Source organism: Rhamphochromis sp. 'chilingali' (assembly GCF_963969265.1).
Source record: "Rhamphochromis sp. 'chilingali' genome assembly, chromosome: 21".
In the NCBI taxonomy this organism is placed as follows: domain Eukaryota; kingdom Metazoa; phylum Chordata; class Actinopteri; order Cichliformes; family Cichlidae; genus Rhamphochromis; species Rhamphochromis sp. 'chilingali'.
This window is the reverse complement of record NC_137949.1, coordinates 29143138-29162520: the sequence shown is the minus strand read 5'-3', so window position 1 is coordinate 29162520 and position 19383 is coordinate 29143138. Positions and strand designations below refer to the sequence as shown.

The 19383-nt window shown below is 43.5% G+C and overlaps 2 protein-coding genes across 2 annotated transcripts; one reads left to right on the top strand and one right to left on the bottom strand.

The window, feature by feature from the left end:
• Positions 1–18: 18 nt before the first annotated feature.
• Positions 19–1694, bottom strand: LOC308389209 (protein FAM181A-like). Its single transcript, XM_080870429.1, has 2 exons — positions 1362–1694; positions 19–1271 (listed from the first exon to the last, which is right to left on the bottom strand). Exon 2 carries the CDS (start codon positions 1214–1216, stop codon positions 443–445), a length of 774 nt encoding a protein of 257 aa, XP_080726555.1. The 5' UTR covers positions 1217–1271; positions 1362–1694; the 3' UTR covers positions 19–442.
• Positions 1695–5599: 3905 nt separating this feature from the next.
• prima1 (proline rich membrane anchor 1) lies at positions 5600–18337 on the top strand. The gene is made up of 4 exons (XM_080871781.1): positions 5600–6547; positions 7400–7541; positions 9919–10051; positions 16160–18337. Exons 1-4 carry the CDS (start codon positions 6266–6268, stop codon positions 16257–16259), a joined length of 657 nt encoding a protein of 218 aa, XP_080727907.1. The 5' UTR covers positions 5600–6265; the 3' UTR covers positions 16260–18337.
• Positions 18338–19383: the final 1046 nt, after the last annotated feature.

Here is a 19383-nt window from a genome sequence, read left to right as displayed (position 1 = left end):
ATCTTGTGCCCAAAGGAGTTTTTAAGGGAAGTTGAATCATTTATTTAAAAATAAAAGTCATTGTTTCAAATGTGCCTATCAAACATTACTTTGACAAAGAAAGGCGATTCTCATACTTAAAAGAGGAAACTAAAACAGGATGTTTGGATTCATTCTATGACTTTTTTTGACTTAAAAAAGAACAATCATCCTCTGTAGACACCTAAAAGTAGAAACCTTTTTACCTTACTGTCAATTTTCAGGCATAAGACTGGCATGAAAGTGAAGATGATGAAATTATTCAGTGCAATTTAGTCCTTTAGATTTAAAAGACAAAAATAGATGAAGCATTTCAATAAGTGCTGGAGGAAGTATCTCGATTTAAAATGCTGAAAGAGAAACGCTGAAAGTCATTAGTCCTATTTACACGCGTTTTGTGTGATGGGTTCATTTAGTGAGTTAATTAAATGAATCCAAACACACTGAAGATTGGTGACTGAGCGGTGGGCTTGGTCGGTATGGGTTTGACAACAACGTGCGTGTGAATTTTCTGTCCATAAGGATGCTCGGATCTCTCCGTCTCAGTCCCTGCTGCTTTGCTCCACAATCCCAGGGGCGGATGAGGGACAAAAATGTGATTGTGAAGGATCTGGTGTCCGTGGTACTGGAAAGGGCAACAGCCGCACACACTCACGCAGTGGTGAGAGGTCACGTCCAGTTTCAGCGTCTCTTTATCCGCCGAGCTGCGCCGGCTGCACGCAGATATTGCGGTCTTTGCATCATCATCACAACTTCGTTTCCTCTTTTCATTCTCAGTCCCCTCCGATGTGCCTGCATGGCTCCTTTTCATTCCTAAATATGAGTGCTCCCTCTTGGTTGGGGTCAACTTAGGTTCCTCCCAAAATGAGGCCGGTAGCTGGCGTTTCCTCATAGGCACCTGCTCCACAGAGCTCCCCAGTTGATCCACATCCTGCGCACCAGAGCTGGCCTTTTCTGCCACACTCTGATGGACAGACCCCATCGGTTTGGCGCACCTATACTCCGCAGACCTGTGTGTGTGGCATCTTGGGACTCTGGAGTATTTTTGAGAGAAGCGCTTCAGTTGTTTCTGGAGATATTTCCGGTGATCCACGGAGCGCCTGCACGGAGCGGACTTATCTAGGGCCGCCTTGATGTCGCTGGATGCCAAATTTACAAAATTTAGTAAAGTTTTGACCTCACTGTCTGCATTTGCCATATTGTATCGAGGGTTTGTTCAGTCCATGTTAAAATATGCAATCCACCGTCAGGATCTAAAGAGAAATGAGAAACACACGAGTCACGCAATCAAGCCTCAAATGAGCGGGATGCTGGATATTAGAGATTAGTAACCTTTTACTCACCACTGCTGGATCAGTCCGGATTCTCTCAGTCTAACCTCAGACTTCTCCCAGGCTGCAGTATAGGAGCACTTCAACAAGTTGAATGAATATAAACTCCTTGTAGTTATGGTGCTTCCCTTGAACCAATCAGCGACCCCAGGCCTCTTACAATGCACCCCAATCAGCCTCCAAGCGCCCTGGTATCAAATTCTTCACCATCGCAAATTGTTGTCATGGAGATCTGGAGGGGGGAAAGCCGCTGAGGGGATGCAATATTTCTCCTACAAGATGATTTCTACTCCGAAAATGGTAAATGTGCGTTTAAAAAACTAGTGCGAATTCTTGTCGAGCATGCGTGCATTATAACCTGACATCAGAGCGGTTAAAGTTGAGTTTCTAACACATAAGCCCGTTATTCCCTCCCCAAGAGTGATGTCAGCTGTAGGATTTGGTGAGGGGTGGTGGGATCTGAAGAGTGCATAACCATGGAAAGGGTCTTGAAGGCTCAAGAATCTTGTCTTTCTGTTTGCCCCCTCAATCGAGCGACACAAAGGCTGAATTACTCATTCAAACCTCGCGGGACAAAGGGAAAGGAGCTGGATAGCACTCCTGCATTTGTAGTCAAACATTTAGAGACTTAAATCGAGTCGTCATGAAGGAGAAAGAGTCGGACAAAGCCCATAGAATTGCCATCAGCAAACATTTTCCTGTGTCATATTATGGGGTCTCCATGGCTCCCTCTGGCCCGCGGACAATAGCACAAGTTTGCACACTCGAATACTGTCACCCTGCCAACGGCAACAAGGGCCCAAAACAGGACAATCCCCAGAGAAAGCATGGGCTCGGCGGGGAAGGTTGCAATAGAGGAGGGAAATGGGACTTGTGAAATGCTAATTGAGCTTCATCCCCTTATTGAAGTGGAAAAAGAGTACCTATCGTTCCACTGAACCGCGGCAGCAGTGGAATGAGATGTGAGGGAACTGTTTGTCTGGTAACACCTCATGCCTCAAATCCTGACACAGCCCTATGCTATGGAGCCAGGAGAGAATTTTTTTTAACTATCCGCAGTCTATATCGAGGCTACAGACCGTTTACTCGGTTAGCTGCGGGCCACATGATTAATTGCCTCATTCGCTTAGTTTGGGGTTGTGTGAGGAGAGCCCTGCTGCAGGTCTGTGTGCATCGGCCGGTCTATCTTTTTAACGGCGCATCCCTCTTGTTCTGAAGAGGCAGTGGGACTCTATTGTCCTCATCTCTTCTTCCTCCCTTCACCTCTCTGTTCAGCTGAAAAGGCCAATTAACAATGCGGACCCCCCTCCCCATGGCCTGTCACCCCACTCCTGTGCTTTTGAAGTGAGGAAGAATGAGAAAGAGAAAGAGGAAGCATAGTGGCATCCATAAATACTGGGTGGTGGCTGAATTTATTTATTTATTTATTTATTATTTACAGAAGTTCTGAGTGGGAGGAAAACGAACCTCTTGGCACATTTATGTTCACTTTATACAGTTTATATGGGTGCAAAAGGTGTGGCATCAGTGTGTCTGCTGTCCATCATAGAAAAACAGAAACAAAGAGGTCGTTTTAACTCCTGCCAAAGATATACACCTAATTTGTATGTATTTGCTGCGCATGCAAACAAACCCAGAAAAAAACCTGCAGCCAAGACGTGTTATGTGCCTCTGTAACAAACTACAGAGCCATCATCATCTTTGCCATTTTTGCCTAAACCCAATAAGAAGAAGCCCAGAGCTCTAATACGTCTGTAATCTTGCTACCTCCATTGTGGAAGCTGCCCATCCCACATCCATTAGTGAAACTTATGGTAAGTATCTTACCTCTTGCCTTTGCTCAAAAATAACTACAATAAGATGACACTGTTTGATCTGCAAGGGAGAAAAAAGTGTAAAAGCAGCACAAAGCAAAGATCAGGCACAGAGACGGGGAAATTAAAAATAAAACTGTACCCATAGAACACAGCAGAATTTGCAAAATCATAAAGATTATATTTTTCTTTAACAGGGAATAGGAGCTACAGCTAAATGTAGAAGTACCAGTAGATACGGTCATTCATGTCCATGTGTGTGTCTAGAAAACTAGAAGCTTTTTCTTTTTTAAGATGTATCTATTTTCCCTTACTAAAGAGTTAGGAAAAAGCCACGCGCAGATGTAAAATAAGTAGTACACTGAAAAATACTGTCCAATAAGTCATCAACTGTATTCTGATATTCCTCAGAATTTATTTATCTTAAACATCATTCCAGTGGTATTGGAGTTGTTTTATCACAGTACAGGCTAATTTAAATAACAAACCTAAGCTTAATATCTCCACCAGCTCCAATAATAATGTGTCAATAAGCAACATAACCTCTGTTTAAAGTCATGTGTTGCCAGGTTTTTCCACTAGATGGCAATCTACCTTTACTATGATGCAGCCCAGCATGAATACAGCACACATCTAACGTTATACCTGCACACTGATATAACACAAGGACAAGTAATACAAGAAAACTACGAATAATACAAATAAAACCCGTTTAAGCTTATTTGATATAAACGTTTTCCTTCAATGACAGAGGGCTTGTGATTTTTGTCTTCTTATTTTTTCTTGTTCTGATAAAAACATTATGTTGGGGGTGCTCTTTGTTTAATACAGAGAGGCAGATTAAGTATCTTGGCAGGATGATAAGACTGAAAGACCACAGTAATTACATAGAGGTTTTCTTATCTGAGTTTTAAAGGCCTATGATGTATGTTGTGGCAAATTGCTGCTTGTTGGAATGAGGTGAGGTAGCAGGAAGGAAACAGGAGGATGTAGTGCTTTTCTCTTGTCAGATAATCAATATTGGGACAGACTGTAGGGGAGATGGATGGACTGAACTGCTAGGCAGACCATATGCCAAATACAGGCTGGTTTTATCCTCCAAAAACTCTGAAAAATCTCTGCACTGCACTGCATTTTCAAATACAGCCTGACAGCAGCTATGGATTTTCCACTCTAAAAGTAATTCACGGCCCTTTGCATGAGCTCACTTCTTTATTGCCCGTGAAGAGCTTTTTTCGTAGGCACGACATGTGATAAATGCTCGGCTGCAACAACAAGGCTTTAAGGCTAGATGCTGAATCCACTGATCTTAATCCAAAGTTGTTTAAATACTCGGCTTAGATGTTATTTGGTATGAACAGGCTTTGACACAATTGGCTGTCACTTCTGTTATTTTAAACTGCAGGCAGTTCTCCCAAGCAAAAGACAAGTCACATGGGCGCCACGGTAGATTGGAGATTTATGAAACATGAATTAGCTATGAAAATCACACACAGGCTGGGAGGCAGGTTTGTGCACTGCACGAGCAAAGAAAGTGTCCTGCAAAATTGACACATCAGGTTCAAACATGTTCTTAGCGAGCTCTTAGCAAGACAGGGGCTTCAGAGGTGATTTTTAAAGAGTTGCAAAGATCTCTTGAGATTGCAAGAAGATGTGTGGGGATTATTCAAGTACTACAAAATGGTTTGTCACATAATGAGGTCTTTAAAATGTGAGACAGACCTCCTTTAAACAGCTGAAAATCCTGAGGGGTGAGAGGTTTGACCAGGCTACAGTCATTACATCATCTTCCAGCTCTGAAACTCTGATCAAGTAGGTAATGCATCAGCACTAGAGAACCAGCTGATCAATAAATCATTTAATGTGGTTAAAAAATGTATTAGCTCTGGCTCCCTAGTGACACCAAGAACACTCTGGATTTTATTCCTTACCTGTCAATCAGCTGTTACAACAAGTGAATGTCACGTTGGCTTTCTAGTACCGACTGAGGGCTCTGAGGTAATTTCATAACTGTCCCTAGTGAAGACCACCAACAATATTATGCAACTGAGCTCTTAAAAACTACCCACTGCATAGTCTGATTCTCTGCACTCTGCCCCGCAGCATCACTTCTTATAAACGACATCAGTGTGGGTCAAAGGTGTTGTGATGACAGCAATAATAACAAGAAGAAACTAATGTTTTACAATAAGCCCATTCGTATTTTTGAAACTGTTATAATTGACCGGGTTGTCGAGCATTAGCAGTAAATGCCAGGTTACATCAGTATTGTTTATCTCAGCCTACTTTGGGACACTGGACCAGAGAGTGTTCTCGCAGGCACACAGCACATCAAACACGGGCATGGCAGTGTTTTCAGTCGGTAGGCGTCTTGCACTCTCTCTCCCTAGCTTTCCACTTGACTTTAATTTGCTCTAGTACGCGTCATCTTTACAGACTCGCCTCCACGCATTGTGGGCTATACTTTCTGCCTGGGCCATTATTATTATTATTAAAAAAAAAAAAAAAGGAAAAAAATCAAACACAGACATAAACAAGCAAACAAAGCAAAACAAACAAAGCCCAGCTGACATTACCGACGCCTTCACAACCACATGCCCTTCCCTCTTTGATTTTTGGGGGGACTTTTTAAGAAGCGGAAGGCGAATTTGTTTGAGCACACGTTGTCAGGATGAGCTGATGTGAGCGCTGCATCAAGTGCGCGGTGGTGATGCTCCCGTATAAAACAGCCCGCCGTATTTTGGCACAGAGGAGGATGCATCACTTTAACCCTCGGCTCTGCCCTCCGGACTCGCCCATACAGTGCTCAGCTTAGATAAGTTGAGAGGGGATGTGTGATGCCATTGCAAGGAATCCTACTACTCGATATTCCCGAGGATCTCTCTCGGTTCGTTTTTTCCTTCAACTTCGATGGCTTGAGTGGTCCATTTGCGCTCATGCTTGCAGCCGAGGAGGGATGTAAGGTACGGGCATCTACCGCCCTCACATTGCACGGAGTAGCGGCGTGATTCAGGTCGCTATCTGAGTGCCAGAAAGCAAAAAACTACTTTCGAGATGTGAATTATCGAGATTTGCCACTCATTCCACCGGCTCGCCTGTCCTATGCTATCGACAACGGGATTTCAAGAGGAAAATGATTGTGGCATAAACTATTTCTGGAGACGCCTGTCACAGATATCGCCGCTGAACTGGATAGGGTGGATGGTTATTTCCCAAACAGTTCAAGCCTATGTATACTGCATTCATTTGTTGGAAACGCTGCCTAGTATCTTCGAGAACAGCGCAAGAGGAATGCTGTGCCAAGATCTAATGCCATTTACTTTAAGTTTTTGGCCTTTTTTCTTCGGTCATTGCCTTCTCTCACTGTTGTTACTCTCGTGCCAGGTAAGGATCACGTTCAGGCGCGCCACTTGACAATTTACGCATGAGAAGAGGTTACACTGATGTAACTTGAGTTTCATTTACTGATGGACTATGGATAAGAGCTGTGGAGCTAATAACCTTTTCCAAGTAACTTGTGTGCTCTTTAAGATGCATTGCCATATAATACCAGCTTACACTTGGTGGGATCACCGCTCCAGAGCACACCTGTGTTGAGGGAATGCTGGCAGGCAGGTGTGTGTAGTGAGTTTGCAGGAGGTCATAAGAAATGCAGCTATGCCCAGGTACACACAGAGGCACTCTGCTTTTTTGTTGTGGGAACACGGAGTAACCAACTGTGTTTATATGATAACAACATTCAGTTATCCCACCAGGATCCCTGCAGCAGGCATATGTTAGTGATGAGTATTCTAACCTCTGCCCCATGCTGCTGCCTACAGATAGTGGTGAGCAGTTGTTCACGCGCACGCAGTGTTGCCAGGGTTCATGTGTAATGTGATCTGCTTGAGTTTCCAAGTCCACCCACGCACACTCCTCGGGGCAGCCTGCTGCCCACTCTGTTGGTGGGTGGTTTCTTACAGGGAGCGGGCTGCAGCCATATATGTGATACTATTTTACATGTACTACATACACAGTAGCCCCAGTGACAACAACACTGGAGCTGCGATATGAAAGGAATGCTGAGAGGATATCCACAGTGCTGCAAACTAAGAGGCTGCTGAGTATTCAAGCATCTCCATTTGTGCTGCACAGTGTTGTGCTGATGGTACTTCTGAGTAATGCACTAAGGGACACAGCCTCAGTCCTTTCAATCTCTCTTTCTCTCCCTCTGTCTCTTTTTTCTCTCACCATAAGGGAGAGCTCCAGAGGTCATGCTCACGGACTGTGGCGGAGAAAGTTAGTGAACAGTGCCAGCTGGCATGCCACTGTAGAAGATACCCTCCACTTCCACCGCCGCCGCCTCCACCGCCGCCCCCGCGGCTACTGGGCACCACAGGTAAGGCTTCCAGCTCACCCTCCAACCTTTCACAGCTGTCTCCCTTCAAGTCCGTCTCAGTCTGTTTGCTCTCAGCCCACAGTTGGATCTTGTTCCTAGCCAGGCGCAGGTGTCGGGCAAGTGGCTAGTCTGAAGAAACTGTTTTGACGTGAAGTGTTTCCATTTATGTACACGGGGAAAATGCACCATCAACCAGTTGAGATTAACGTGTGAGTGCTCGTGCACGGGTGTAATTTTGCACTCTTGTGTTTGTGCGTGTGTTAGAGCCAGCAGGATGTTGACAGCTGAACACAAGACTAATATATACTGGGTCTGACCCTGGGGAGTACCCGGCTGCCTGTGAAATCTATGCCTGCTGGGCTGCCAAGCTCAGTGGTTCAGTGGTAGGGTTTCCCCCTGGAGAACCCCTGATTAAAAGACAGATGAGTTAATTAAATTAGCTATAATTTGTTAGAGATAAGGGGCTAATGATCCAGCCCAGTAGTTCCAGCTTTGTTTTGAAGTCGAGCTGGCGGCAATAAGTGTGCGTGCGTGTTAGTGCTCATACACAACAAGCTTGGATATCTGTGTCGCTCCAGCGCCTGTTGTGGCAGCGCTCCCCTTCACCTTCCTCTTTCGTCTCACTCTGAGGTGCTAAATCTATTGAGCAAAAGGCAAACATATTTAACAGGCCTGCTTGCTGAAAGTTGATATGATTTGTATTTCATCTCAGGCACCATAATGAACAGTGCTGAAATATGGGACAGGTGTTTTGCTGATGATGCAGCTATTACTGTGATTCTTTAGAATCACTCATCCTGAGCCCTTCGTATTACAAGGAGGGGGGATACTTAATCACGAAGCAGTGGAAGGACTTTAATCAATCAGCTTCAATGTGTTCTTTTCCTGTCTGGTCAATGCAAATGGACCTCCTTTTCCCCCTGACTCACCATGTGAGTTACCTACAAATCGAGAGTTATAGACTCTTCTGTGATTGTTGTCAAGGTCACTGCATGAATCCTGCCACAACCATCTGACTGCAAGTGAAGGTGGGCCTTCGGCCAATACAAGCTCAGACCTCTGAGTGCTGCCTCCACAAGATCTGATCCCTCCAACAACAACCAAATAAAAAAACAGCAAAATGTCATGTTAATAAGATAAGCGGATCAATCTTCATTTCTTTTTATCTTTGCACACATATGTTTGCAGTGGGTGGAGACACTATTAATATTTGATTCAAAGGGAGTTTTTTTTTGTCATCACATTTTTCATGCATAATTATCTAAATATTCATTCAGCAGCCCAATTTGCAGAGCACTTTGAGCTGAAAATGTGCTTTAAACTGTCGTCTTTAAAATCCAATGAATATGCACAGCTAACATGAAAACTGGGACAATGGCCGGGACCACATCTATCAGATAAAAGTCTAATAAAACTGAGGAAAAATTGGCACAGTTAAAGAAGTGTCTGCGTGCTAAAAATGGTATCTGAGGTCCCTTGATAGGACTGTGCTCTATCACAATAAAGTAGATCCTTACCACTGACTGAATTAAATCCTACAGCCGTTGACAAAACGAAGGATTAAAATGGAAGTTTGGCTGAGAGGGGCTTTTAAATTCACAGTGACTTATGATGTGGTGTGCTGTACCAGGGAGAGCCATACCTTTTTATTTGCTCTGTAGAAATGGGCTGTGTTGGAAAAATAGTCTTCAGCATTACTCAGGAGTATTTGTTGCTATGGTGTAAGCCCATTCGTCTCATTCATAACTAAAATCCTCTACATGCAGGAGGAGCTTGTTATTTTATGTAGCAAACAGGGTATTTTCTCCTTGAATGATAGGTAGATATGCTCATGACAAACCTGATTTAAAGACGGTGGGAGAGCACAGGATGCTGCAAAACGAGGCGAGAGAAGTTCTGCAATACAGATACGAAGATGCTGATGCACACAATGTTATACAACATTCCTGGTGAGTGATCTTACTCCACGACTCTAATGTGGAAAGAGCAGGAGGTTCCTGCAACAGTAATTGGTGTGGACAAGAGTGCTGGTGTAGGGAAGGCTGACAGGACCTTAAATGATTCATGGTGTCGGGTTGGATATCTTTGAACGTTGCACCTAAGACCTAAAGAACGGGTGAGGACACGAATGCATCCCAGCACAAAAAGAGCAGAGGAGAGAAATCGTCTTGTTTCTCTTTCACTATTGTGTTGTTTAAAAGTTAAGCCACTTACTAAGGATCAAAATGCAAAACACAAGTCAGCATTGTGGCTTAAGTGTAAATATAATTAATGCATTTTTCATAATGCGCTTACCTTTTTTAATGTATTGTGTTTATTGTCTTCTTCTGTATCTACACCTCTCTCTCCTTGCTGCCCCTTTCACTCTGTTTCTAAGTGGAAAAGCCCAAGGTGCAATTGTGGAGGCCGTGGTGGATGGAGATGGACATCGTAGTTCTCGGAACAGTGGGCTGTGCCTCACTTATCTTCCTCCTCTCAGCTATCATCATCTGCTACAAAGCTATCAAGAGGTAAGAAGCCACCCTAACATGTTTAATTCTGTTTGTTTAACATTGTAATTAAAACCTCGCATATTTCCAAATTATTTTAAAATGAGGACTAACTTAAGTAGAAGTCAGTCACAGATTGAGACAGGCGGGTAAATAGACATGTGGGGTACTCTAATAAGTGTCCTGCCTTTTTGTTAGAGTTATGCCATTGCCCCCCTAGGTCATACTGAGGTCAGAGGTTAGGTGGGTTGTAAATATCCACTACATTGAGTCAAGCAGAAATATCCTATATGCTGAATTAATTTGCTGAAGTGCAAAATGACATAACAATGCTCTATTGATTTTGATTCCCATAAAAGTCTGAAGCATCCTAGAATGGCAGCTGGATTCATAAATGTGAAAGCAAGAGCCAAGCAAAGGAATCCCAACACACTGCTGTTGCAGCATTTTCCACATTTGGCTTATTTGAAAAAAAAAGTCTGTGTGAGGTTTTACTCTGCGGCACAACCAGACCCAATTCTCTTGATGCCGTTCAGGCAGCACGGTATCACACGTGCACTCCGACGTTCCCTTAATGTTCACAGATATTTCAAAAATAGTCACATCTGAATCTTGCCAGGTTTGTAAAGGATACTTGCATGCACCCATCCACAAACACACAATATCTTTACACGCACTCATTCATCATCTTGGCGTGTTTCACAGTCCACAACTAACCACGTGAGAATGCCATGTGTGCAGAATTAGGCATTAAATCAAGAAGCTACTTCTATGTTTTATGCATATGTATTTAAAAAGATCTAGTATCCTACCTTCTTATATTTATGGGACTATATTAAGCCTGCATGCCAGATATGGCTTTCTTCAGCAGAACTCTATTTCGCCTTTCTTTAAACAACAAATAGGCAAAGTCAGGCAGCGGAATTAATGGGCGGTTGGCTCAGGAATTCATTATGGCAATTCTCCAGCCCCCTGTGTAGCCAAGGGGCACCTTTTTTAATGCAGCAGTGGTAGGAAAGTGTTGTTGCAATATGGGCTCTAGCCCCAAACACAAGTCATTATTTATGAATTAATTTGCGCAGTCATTCAGTCGCAGGCCACATCTTTTATACATGCAAGCAGGTCATGTCCTGAAGCTCTGTGGGCTCTAGACTGCAGACTTTGTGCCACGCCAAGCTGCCCTCTACTCAGAATGAGAAGGGAATATACACAGGTCCAGACTAGGCTCATTAGACATTCATTAGTCAAAGCCAGTAGCAGAGCGGTCCAGGGAAAGATGTGACTGCTTTAGCATTTGTCTTGGATTCTCTAATCATCCATCATTCCAGAGGGGAAAGGAGAGGAAACAACACAGCCAAAAAGGACAGATAAAGTGTTGTCTACCAAAGCGAGCGAAGGCAGTAATTCAGCATCTCAGTCAATAACAGTGTGAAAAAGGGTTTGTCAGTGAGAAAAACACAGCCCGGTTATATATAGCCCTCCCAGCTCAGTGCTCCGGGCTTTCCCAATGAAAATCAGCTGGACGAGGGCCAAGGCCCAAGCATTACAGACAGTGGAAGAGCGAGCACTGCAGGTCCCAGCCCTCCTGGCCTTTTGTTATTTTTTGTAATCTTTGCTTGCCAGTCATCTGTCAGAAGCAAGCGGGACTGAAAAGGAGAAAAAAAAGAACACTTCCACACAATCCTATTCAGAGTCCACAGCACCAGAGAGGCTGGTGTGCAAGCACAGAGAGGAGGATTCAGGCACACGCTGCTTTTCAGTGTTGCTGTACCATCCAAAGCAAAAGAGATGATACTGCAGTCCAGGCTGTCAGCCATCCAAGGCGCCAAAACAAATAAAACTCAGACCAACTGACTAATGAAGCTAGATGCTTTTCCCAATCACTTACCGCTCAGGGAGGCTTGTTCAAAGACAGATAATGCATCCCAGCTGGTCCTTTTCAAGGGTAACACAGAACATCCAAAATACTCAAAAAACCGAAACGGAAAATGCTACAATATTTGCTCACACATCATTAATCTCCCTTTGTTTTATTTTCGAAATCGCTAAACCGGCACCATCAAAACCGGTGACAGACTTTTACAGTCTGTTTTGTAATGCGTTTGCTTTGAACCATACCATGTTACTCTAATTTCCAGATGGCTGGAGTAATTGTAAACAGCCCAACGCATGTCCTAATTTCACCATCATGCATTCCCCAAACTTCAAACAGCAATGTGCGCTGTGATTGCACAGCTTTGATATGAAATATTCATCTAACCTGTGAAGTGTTGTGTTGCCACCTGCCACGTGTCAACAGCATGGCATCTATTATTGAAGGCCCGGGCAGAGGTCGGCTTGAGGCCCCAGTGCTCTGCCCTGTGTGGTGGCCCAAAGCGACATGGTCAGTCAGTGCGGAGATTACATCCTGAGAAAAATAAACAGGGCCGAAGCGGCTTCCAGGAATCTGTAGCTCACCGGTGTCGAACAGCACAGAGATCCTGTCTTGTTCTCTTACTTGCTAAATCTCATGTGGAATCATCGAGACATGCCAGACTTCTGTTAATTGCTTTTTCATCCGTTTTCAACACAATTCAGTTGTGACTTAGAATAAAACTCCTTTTTATCTTAAATTTAACTGGCTGCACCAAATATAATGAGGGACATTAAAAAAGCTCTGTGATTCCACCCATAAAAAGCAAAACACGTCACTGATTAAAATCATAGCAGCAGTCCGCTTTAGAGCCATCTCTGCTCTGGACTACTTCCAGTGCTAATTTTAAATGGCTCCTGTTCCGTCCACTTGCACATATGCATCTGCAATGCGTTCTGGATCTCCTCCACTGTGTGGAGCCTTTCAACTTCAATTGCATTTTGGGGAAGAGGACGAAGCAAGGCAGGTGGTGAGAGAACATTGTGTTGATGTAGCTAAAAGCTACAATGTGAGTGTAGAAGGTTCAGATTTTCCCTGTAGTTTCTCAGAACATCACAGTCCAGTCTCCACCTCTGGAGTCCGATCCTGGTGGATGAAGTCATAGTGAAACTTTAAAACATGAGCATGCTACTCACGCGATGGCCCTCCTCCAAGGAGGGCACTGCTGGAGACTCAGTTCCCGTTACTACTGTCGATATTTAACGTGAAGGAGGAGTTGCTTTCACATAAAGGTTTGAGGTCTAAGCTGAAACAGGCTCGTATATTAAACAGGTAAGAACAGAGCTTCCAGGAAGAGCACAAACGCACAAGCACACAAACTCACGTAAATGAAATGAATGAAAACTGTTCATCATAAATTTGTGTTCAGTGTTTTTCCAAATGATACTGTGGACATCCCAGCCACAGTCACTGACTTATTAAAAAAAAGTATGATATAAAACTATCAGTCTGTTACAGAAGTAAGAATAGGAATACCATCAGATATTCCTACATAAAAATGTGGCAACGTCCGTGGATAAGTGTGGACATTGTTTTATTGCACCGTCGTCAAAGCTGGTTTATCTTTTTGTTTTGTCATGTCTTACAGCAACATCCATATCACCCTTTGTTTATGTAGTTTCATCTGTTGCTGTAGGAACCAAAGGGAAAAATCTTACTTTGTCCCAACACCCACAGGTCTGTTTAACTCTTATCATAGTTTTCTGTAACTGGACTCCAGAAATGTTTGAGGCTAATGTTGTTATAGAGTCTATGTTGGCTGGACTTTGGGAGATTCCTCCTCCATCCTCCCTGTGGGACAGATATAATTGTGTCTAGCATATTGTTTTGTGTGAGTAACTGTTGCTGTTTTTGTACATTCTCCCTCAGGCGACAGCAGTGATTAATAGATTAATACAGACCTGTAAAACTGGTATATCCCAAATCCCTTCCCTGCAGCAGTGGGGACCACCGCCCCCTCCCCACATCAGAGTGTTTCCACCCCGGGGCTGGACAGTTTCTTTTCTCAGGCTTTCCCCTGGTCTCACAGGGACACAGCAAGCAGCATCTGCTCTACATGGCCAGCATGTGTCCCAGTTGTGTTCACCCAAATGACCCCTCCCAGGTGACACTGGAGTCCCACAGGAAGTCTTAGTCATACTGTTGTGTTTTGTTTAAAAGTTTTTTTTCTGGAAAGTATAATGTTCGCACATAATGTTGATCAGCTTCTGCATGGCCCTCCAAAGTATCTACACAGAAATTCCCAATCACTTTTCAGGTATAAAAGCTCCGTTAAAAGTCAGTAAAATCTCCCTCCCTTCTTCTTATTAACACACACACCCTCATAATAATGAACCTAAGTTAGTCTGACTCAATGATGGCACTATATTAAAAGTTCTCTATAAAATACATGTTGTGAACTCACAAATTTTAAACTAGTGGAAGAGACACAGTATGATAAAGCCACCCTGTTAGAGTAGTTAAAAATGTGAGGTGGGGGATTCTCAAAGACTTTCATATTTACACCCTATTGTAGTTTTTGTTTCTTTGAATGGAAACCCTTTAAAATGTTTAAAGATCCTGATACTGACTTTGCAGATCAGAGTAACTTGTGTAAAAACTGGACGGAGTCAAGCCGAGCAGGATTTTATGGCTAATGCCGGCGAGCACGGGAGGCAGATGGGTCGAGGTTAAGCTCTGCGCTGAAGTGACAGCTGAAAAACAGCCGAGACGGGAGCATTTTTCAAAATCTGACAGCGGCAAGACGGTTGTTTAACAGGTGTGGCAAAAATGTGATCGGTCAAAGTGCGTGGGAGCATCCCAAAGAGACAGCTGACAGACTGAGATGACAGCACAAGAATTATAAATATTGAGTGGTGCAAAAAAAAAAAAAAAAAAAACCCTGGCAGATCATTTTTCATACTGACACCTCACCAAGAAAGAATCGTATAAATATTGCTAGTATTACAGAAAAATATCCTTAAGGCATATTGAAAGACTTGGTGTGATAATGATTCAGCAAAATCCTGTGCACGGAGGGAAAGAAATGCTATCAGGTGTATTAGACCTCCAAGTAATGTTAACTTTTTAATGAGATCTTGTCAGAGGTCTGGATTCATTACTGGTTGCGTTTTAAGTCTCTGGATATGATAACACCATTAAAACCATATCTCCGTAATTTCCAATACACAATGCCATCAGTCTTAAGCAACGGTGTGTTTTATTATTCATGAGTTCAACTTTCACACATTGTTGTTTTTAAAATGTTCCATAGTCCTTTTAAAAGTACCCTCTTCAGTTCTCAACAAGAAGCTAATCCTCACAAGTCACACTGAGTGCTTTCTTCTTGCAGAGCTTTTGTATTGGATTGCATTATGTCATGTATGAGCTCATTTCACCCTGCAAGGACTCCCTGTCTGCACGATTCCTTCCCGGCACGATGCCCGAGAAAGGAAAAAGATTTGTGCTGGACCGGACTGAATGTTTGTTGAAGTTGTGCCGGCCAGCCCGGGCTTTCAGGGGCCAGGAGAGGAGAGGAGGGGAGATATTGAGCTTAGATGTAGCTCAAGGGTTCTCAGTGCTAGTGAAGGCACTGTACAGTGTTGAGTGGGACAATGACTGTACTAACTGTATTCAGATCTGTCTCTGAGTTACATAAACCCGGGCAGGGGAGGGCAGCTGAGGGGGAAGCCACAGTACACTGGACAAATATAATAACCACAAAGGCATCAAGGAGCGCATGAAAAGAGCTATATTGAATGATCCTGCTCTTCACAGACCAGTAGCAGCAAGGGGATCATGTGCTGCTGTTTTCTTTTGCACTAGAGCAAAGATCGAGCATTACAGCGCAACTGGTTTTTAAGAAGGAATTTCCCAGGAGGTTGTGTATCGATGTCATTCCCAAGTTGTTTTGACAGCTACACATACTCATTACTTAGAAGAGAAGATTGCATCTCCCAGTCATAGTAGGTAATTGCCTTATGCCATGTGCTGCAATGTATCTTTTCCTTCTGTCTCCTTGCAAAATTGACCTTTAAACACTGAGCTTATTAGAAGGGATTGCTGAGAGCAGCATATCCACCCAGAGCAGCTTCAGAAATCAAATCAGTCTGTAGGTCAGCAGTCCACAAACTCTGTTTAATGGCATGGCCTTTAGCTATGGATGAATGTAGTGCCATTTTGCTTTGTTTTTTTGATCAAGGAATTCATCCTCACTTTGTAAAAATGTCTATTCACAGGAAACCACTCCGAAAAGAAGAGAACGGGACAAGTCGTGGGGAGTATGCCATGAGCATCCGTAACAAGAAGGCCATGGGTACAAACAACACTGTGGTATAGACTGTCCTGGTAAACATGAAGTGACATCACCATTGTCGCTCACCTTATCCTGACTACAACAGTTCCCTCTCACCTTGAATGAATGCGAGTGGGTTTCACCCCAGGTTTTCAGATTGGTAAAACTCCCCTCTTTGCCTGGCACGTTGCCCGGACTGAAGACACCATTCACCTCGAGAAAAGCTAAAAAGATCGACGGGGGGAAAAAAATCAAGACAGAAAGGACACAGAGAAAGATCCACAACCCCCCACGGTGTCGAAAGTGGCACAGCAAGCTGAACATTATGCTCTTAGTAACAGCAAGTGTTGCTGACAGGCTGGTTGGCTGCCGGCTGGAGAGGGACTGTCTGCCAGTCTGCTGCAGATCCAGACCTCACGCACTGTTGACATCTGCAATGGAACAACAGACAATACAGCAGCCCTGCAGTCCCACGGGCAGCCAGACAAGACAGCCCATCACACACAACAAATAACATGCATGCAGTTTTTACAGAGAATGCAACATTTTTTTATATTCCAACCCTCGCACTGTCCATTTTTTTCCCCTCCATTTTTGAGACAGATGCTTTGTGAGAAACACGATGTTGCTGCCGGTCCTGGCTCTGAGATGTGGATTCCTCTGACTATGCAATTTAAAGAAATCCATATAAACAAAGGAGGAGCAGAAACATCAACATGGGACATTCTGGTTATTTCGCCATGCCAAAACAGGCTACAGAAGGCTCAATGTAATATATATATATTTCAGTCATCCGTGTATTTATTTCCTCTATTTATTTACTTGTCTGTCTTTGAATTTATTTTTCTACTTAAAAGGGAAAAACAACGGTCTTGTAAGTTACTCACATCTTTTCAAATCTTGAACATCTTGACGAATTCATCTTATTTCTTGAGAGCTCTGTTTTCTAAGTGAATAATTTATAGATCATATAATTCATTTGTGATGCACCAATGCTTTAAGCCGGCTGTCGGTTTGTTGAGACACTGATGCAGAAAACGCGCTTGCTCTGCAAAGAGTTTTGGTATCAGTTGTTTTGTCTCTGGGTGTTTGATATCCTCTTCTGTTTCCCTGAGACTTCAGCTAAAAAAGTCAGGGGCCTCCATTATGTCCTATGTGATCTTTGTGAATGTGTGTTACCCGAACAATACTCCTGTCCTGCATCACACGCCAGTCCCGACTTTCCGATTTGTTCGCTCAGTGCAAGCACCTCTACAAGTTAAACCTGCTCTCCCTGTCGTCCAGTTAAATCTTGTTGTCCAATGTCCCGTGGTCAGCTGGATGGCTTCCGGCGTGTTTTGTCTGGACGTGACAATCTTCATTTTTCTATCTGTCAAGAAGGGCTTAGCCCATCACTATAGAAACAGGGGACATGAGCCCAGAGCTGACCTTGTGACTGGCGAGAGACAGGAGACTTAGCCAATAGCTAGAGATCAGGTTGCACAGAGGATGGCCTCATCAAGGATGTGTGTGACTCAGTGCTGTCACAGGCATCCTTCTCATCCCCGCTGGAAAAACACAACTGAGCTGAACTGGAGCATCACTCAACGCTGCTCTGCTTTCTTTTCTTTTTTTTTCTTTAATACACTAAATCTGCGTGTGTCTGTGCGGGCATGCATGTGCGTGTGTATGAGTGTGTGTGTCTGTCTGTCTGTGAGCGTGCATGCAGATGAGTGTACTCAGTGAGAGTGGGCTGTACTCTGTGGCTGTCAGTTAAGTATAGATATTGGCTAAACTGTGGAAAATAGAGGGGGATTTTAAAAAAAAAACACATACTTGCATTTAAAAATGCACAGGTATTAGCTAACAGTAAACCCCACCATGTACCTATATGAGAGAAATGATGGATGCATGAATGTAAATATTGATATTTAAATATCTGCCTTCTGGACTGTTAATTCATGTACAGTGTAACAGAACATATGTTTATACATAGTAAAAGTTTAAAAAATGTGCTACCACTTAGAATTATGTCAGTGTTGTCATGTTGATGGAGCAAGCCATTAATGTATATATGGCAATCAATAGAGCATACACAATTTATGCATTATACCAAACAGATAACGAAATGTGCATAAGTTGATTTCATTGCTGAGTTTTTCAGTTGTAAATAAAACTGTACATAACAACTGACCCACAGTATGTTGTGTTTAAAGAAATGCATGTGCAGTTATAAAACCACTGTTATATGTGGGCAGACGAGCTGGCCCGTACGTGGTGAAGGTGATAAAAGTGAGACTGTTATATTTAGCCTGTGCCCATCTTGTCTGCTCTATGCTGTGCTGTGCCGTTCGCGTCTTTGGGCAGAGGCGTGCTGGCCTTGTCTCCTGGGCCCCCCACAGCGGAGGACATGTTCTCAGTCTGTCTCACACAGTGCATCTTTAATGAACTGCGATTACCAAGCGCACTCCTCTCCGTGGGGCTTAATGGCACCAGCCAGAAAACTTTTAGGTCACATATTGTGCAAGCTCTGGGCTCGATCAATAACAGTGTCACTAAAAAATCACGTCTGTGTGTGTGCGTGTGGGTGTGTGTGTAAAAGATTTCTGCAGCTAGAGCAAGAACATGAGTTGATATAACAAAATGAGGTTTTTAGAGTAAGATAAAAGAGGGTAATGGATTCAAAACACCTCTTACAGAGCCTGCATTCTTACACTAGGTCGCGCAGACATGTTCCTATTTCTGTTTTAATTTGCACACCAGAACGTGATGTGAAACAAACAAGGGAGCCTAAACCTGTGCTGTACAGGCTGATGTACAAGAGCACTCAAGAGGAATGTTGATGAATTATAATGTGAATGAGGGTCCATCGAGTTCTCTGCCTTCCCTGCTTTGGATGTGCCACTTGACGGTAATGCAAATGGACACGCAGAGCAATTTAAACATTCATGCATTGTCCAGCCAGGGCGCTGTGGATTTCACTGTAATAAAACCAAAGTGACAGCACTAGGCAGGGGTACTGGGAATTGTCACCGTCTCAACAAATTTTTCGAGGCTTTCCTTACAGCAATAAGGTGCTGGAACACTGATTTTATCTTTTTCAAACATTTGTTTTTACCAGTGTGCTGCTGAGTTTTATCTGCTGCTTCTATACCTCTGCTCTTTAATCACGAGATGTCACCAGCGCAC

Coding starts and splice junctions, on each gene's coding strand:
- prima1 (XM_080871781.1), top strand. CDS start 6,266: ATGCTATCGACAACGGGATTTCAAGAGGAAAATGATTGTGGCATAAAC. Junction 6,548..7,399: donor TGTTGTTACTCTCGTGCCAG/GTAAGGATCACG, acceptor TCTCACCATAAG/GGAGAGCTCCAGAGGTCATG. Junction 10,052..16,159: donor TGCTACAAAGCTATCAAGAG/GTAAGAAGCCAC, acceptor GTCTATTCACAG/GAAACCACTCCGAAAAGAAG.
- LOC308389209 (XM_080870429.1), bottom strand. CDS start 1,216: ATGGCAAATGCAGACAGTGAGGTCAAAACTTTACTAAATTTTGTAAAT.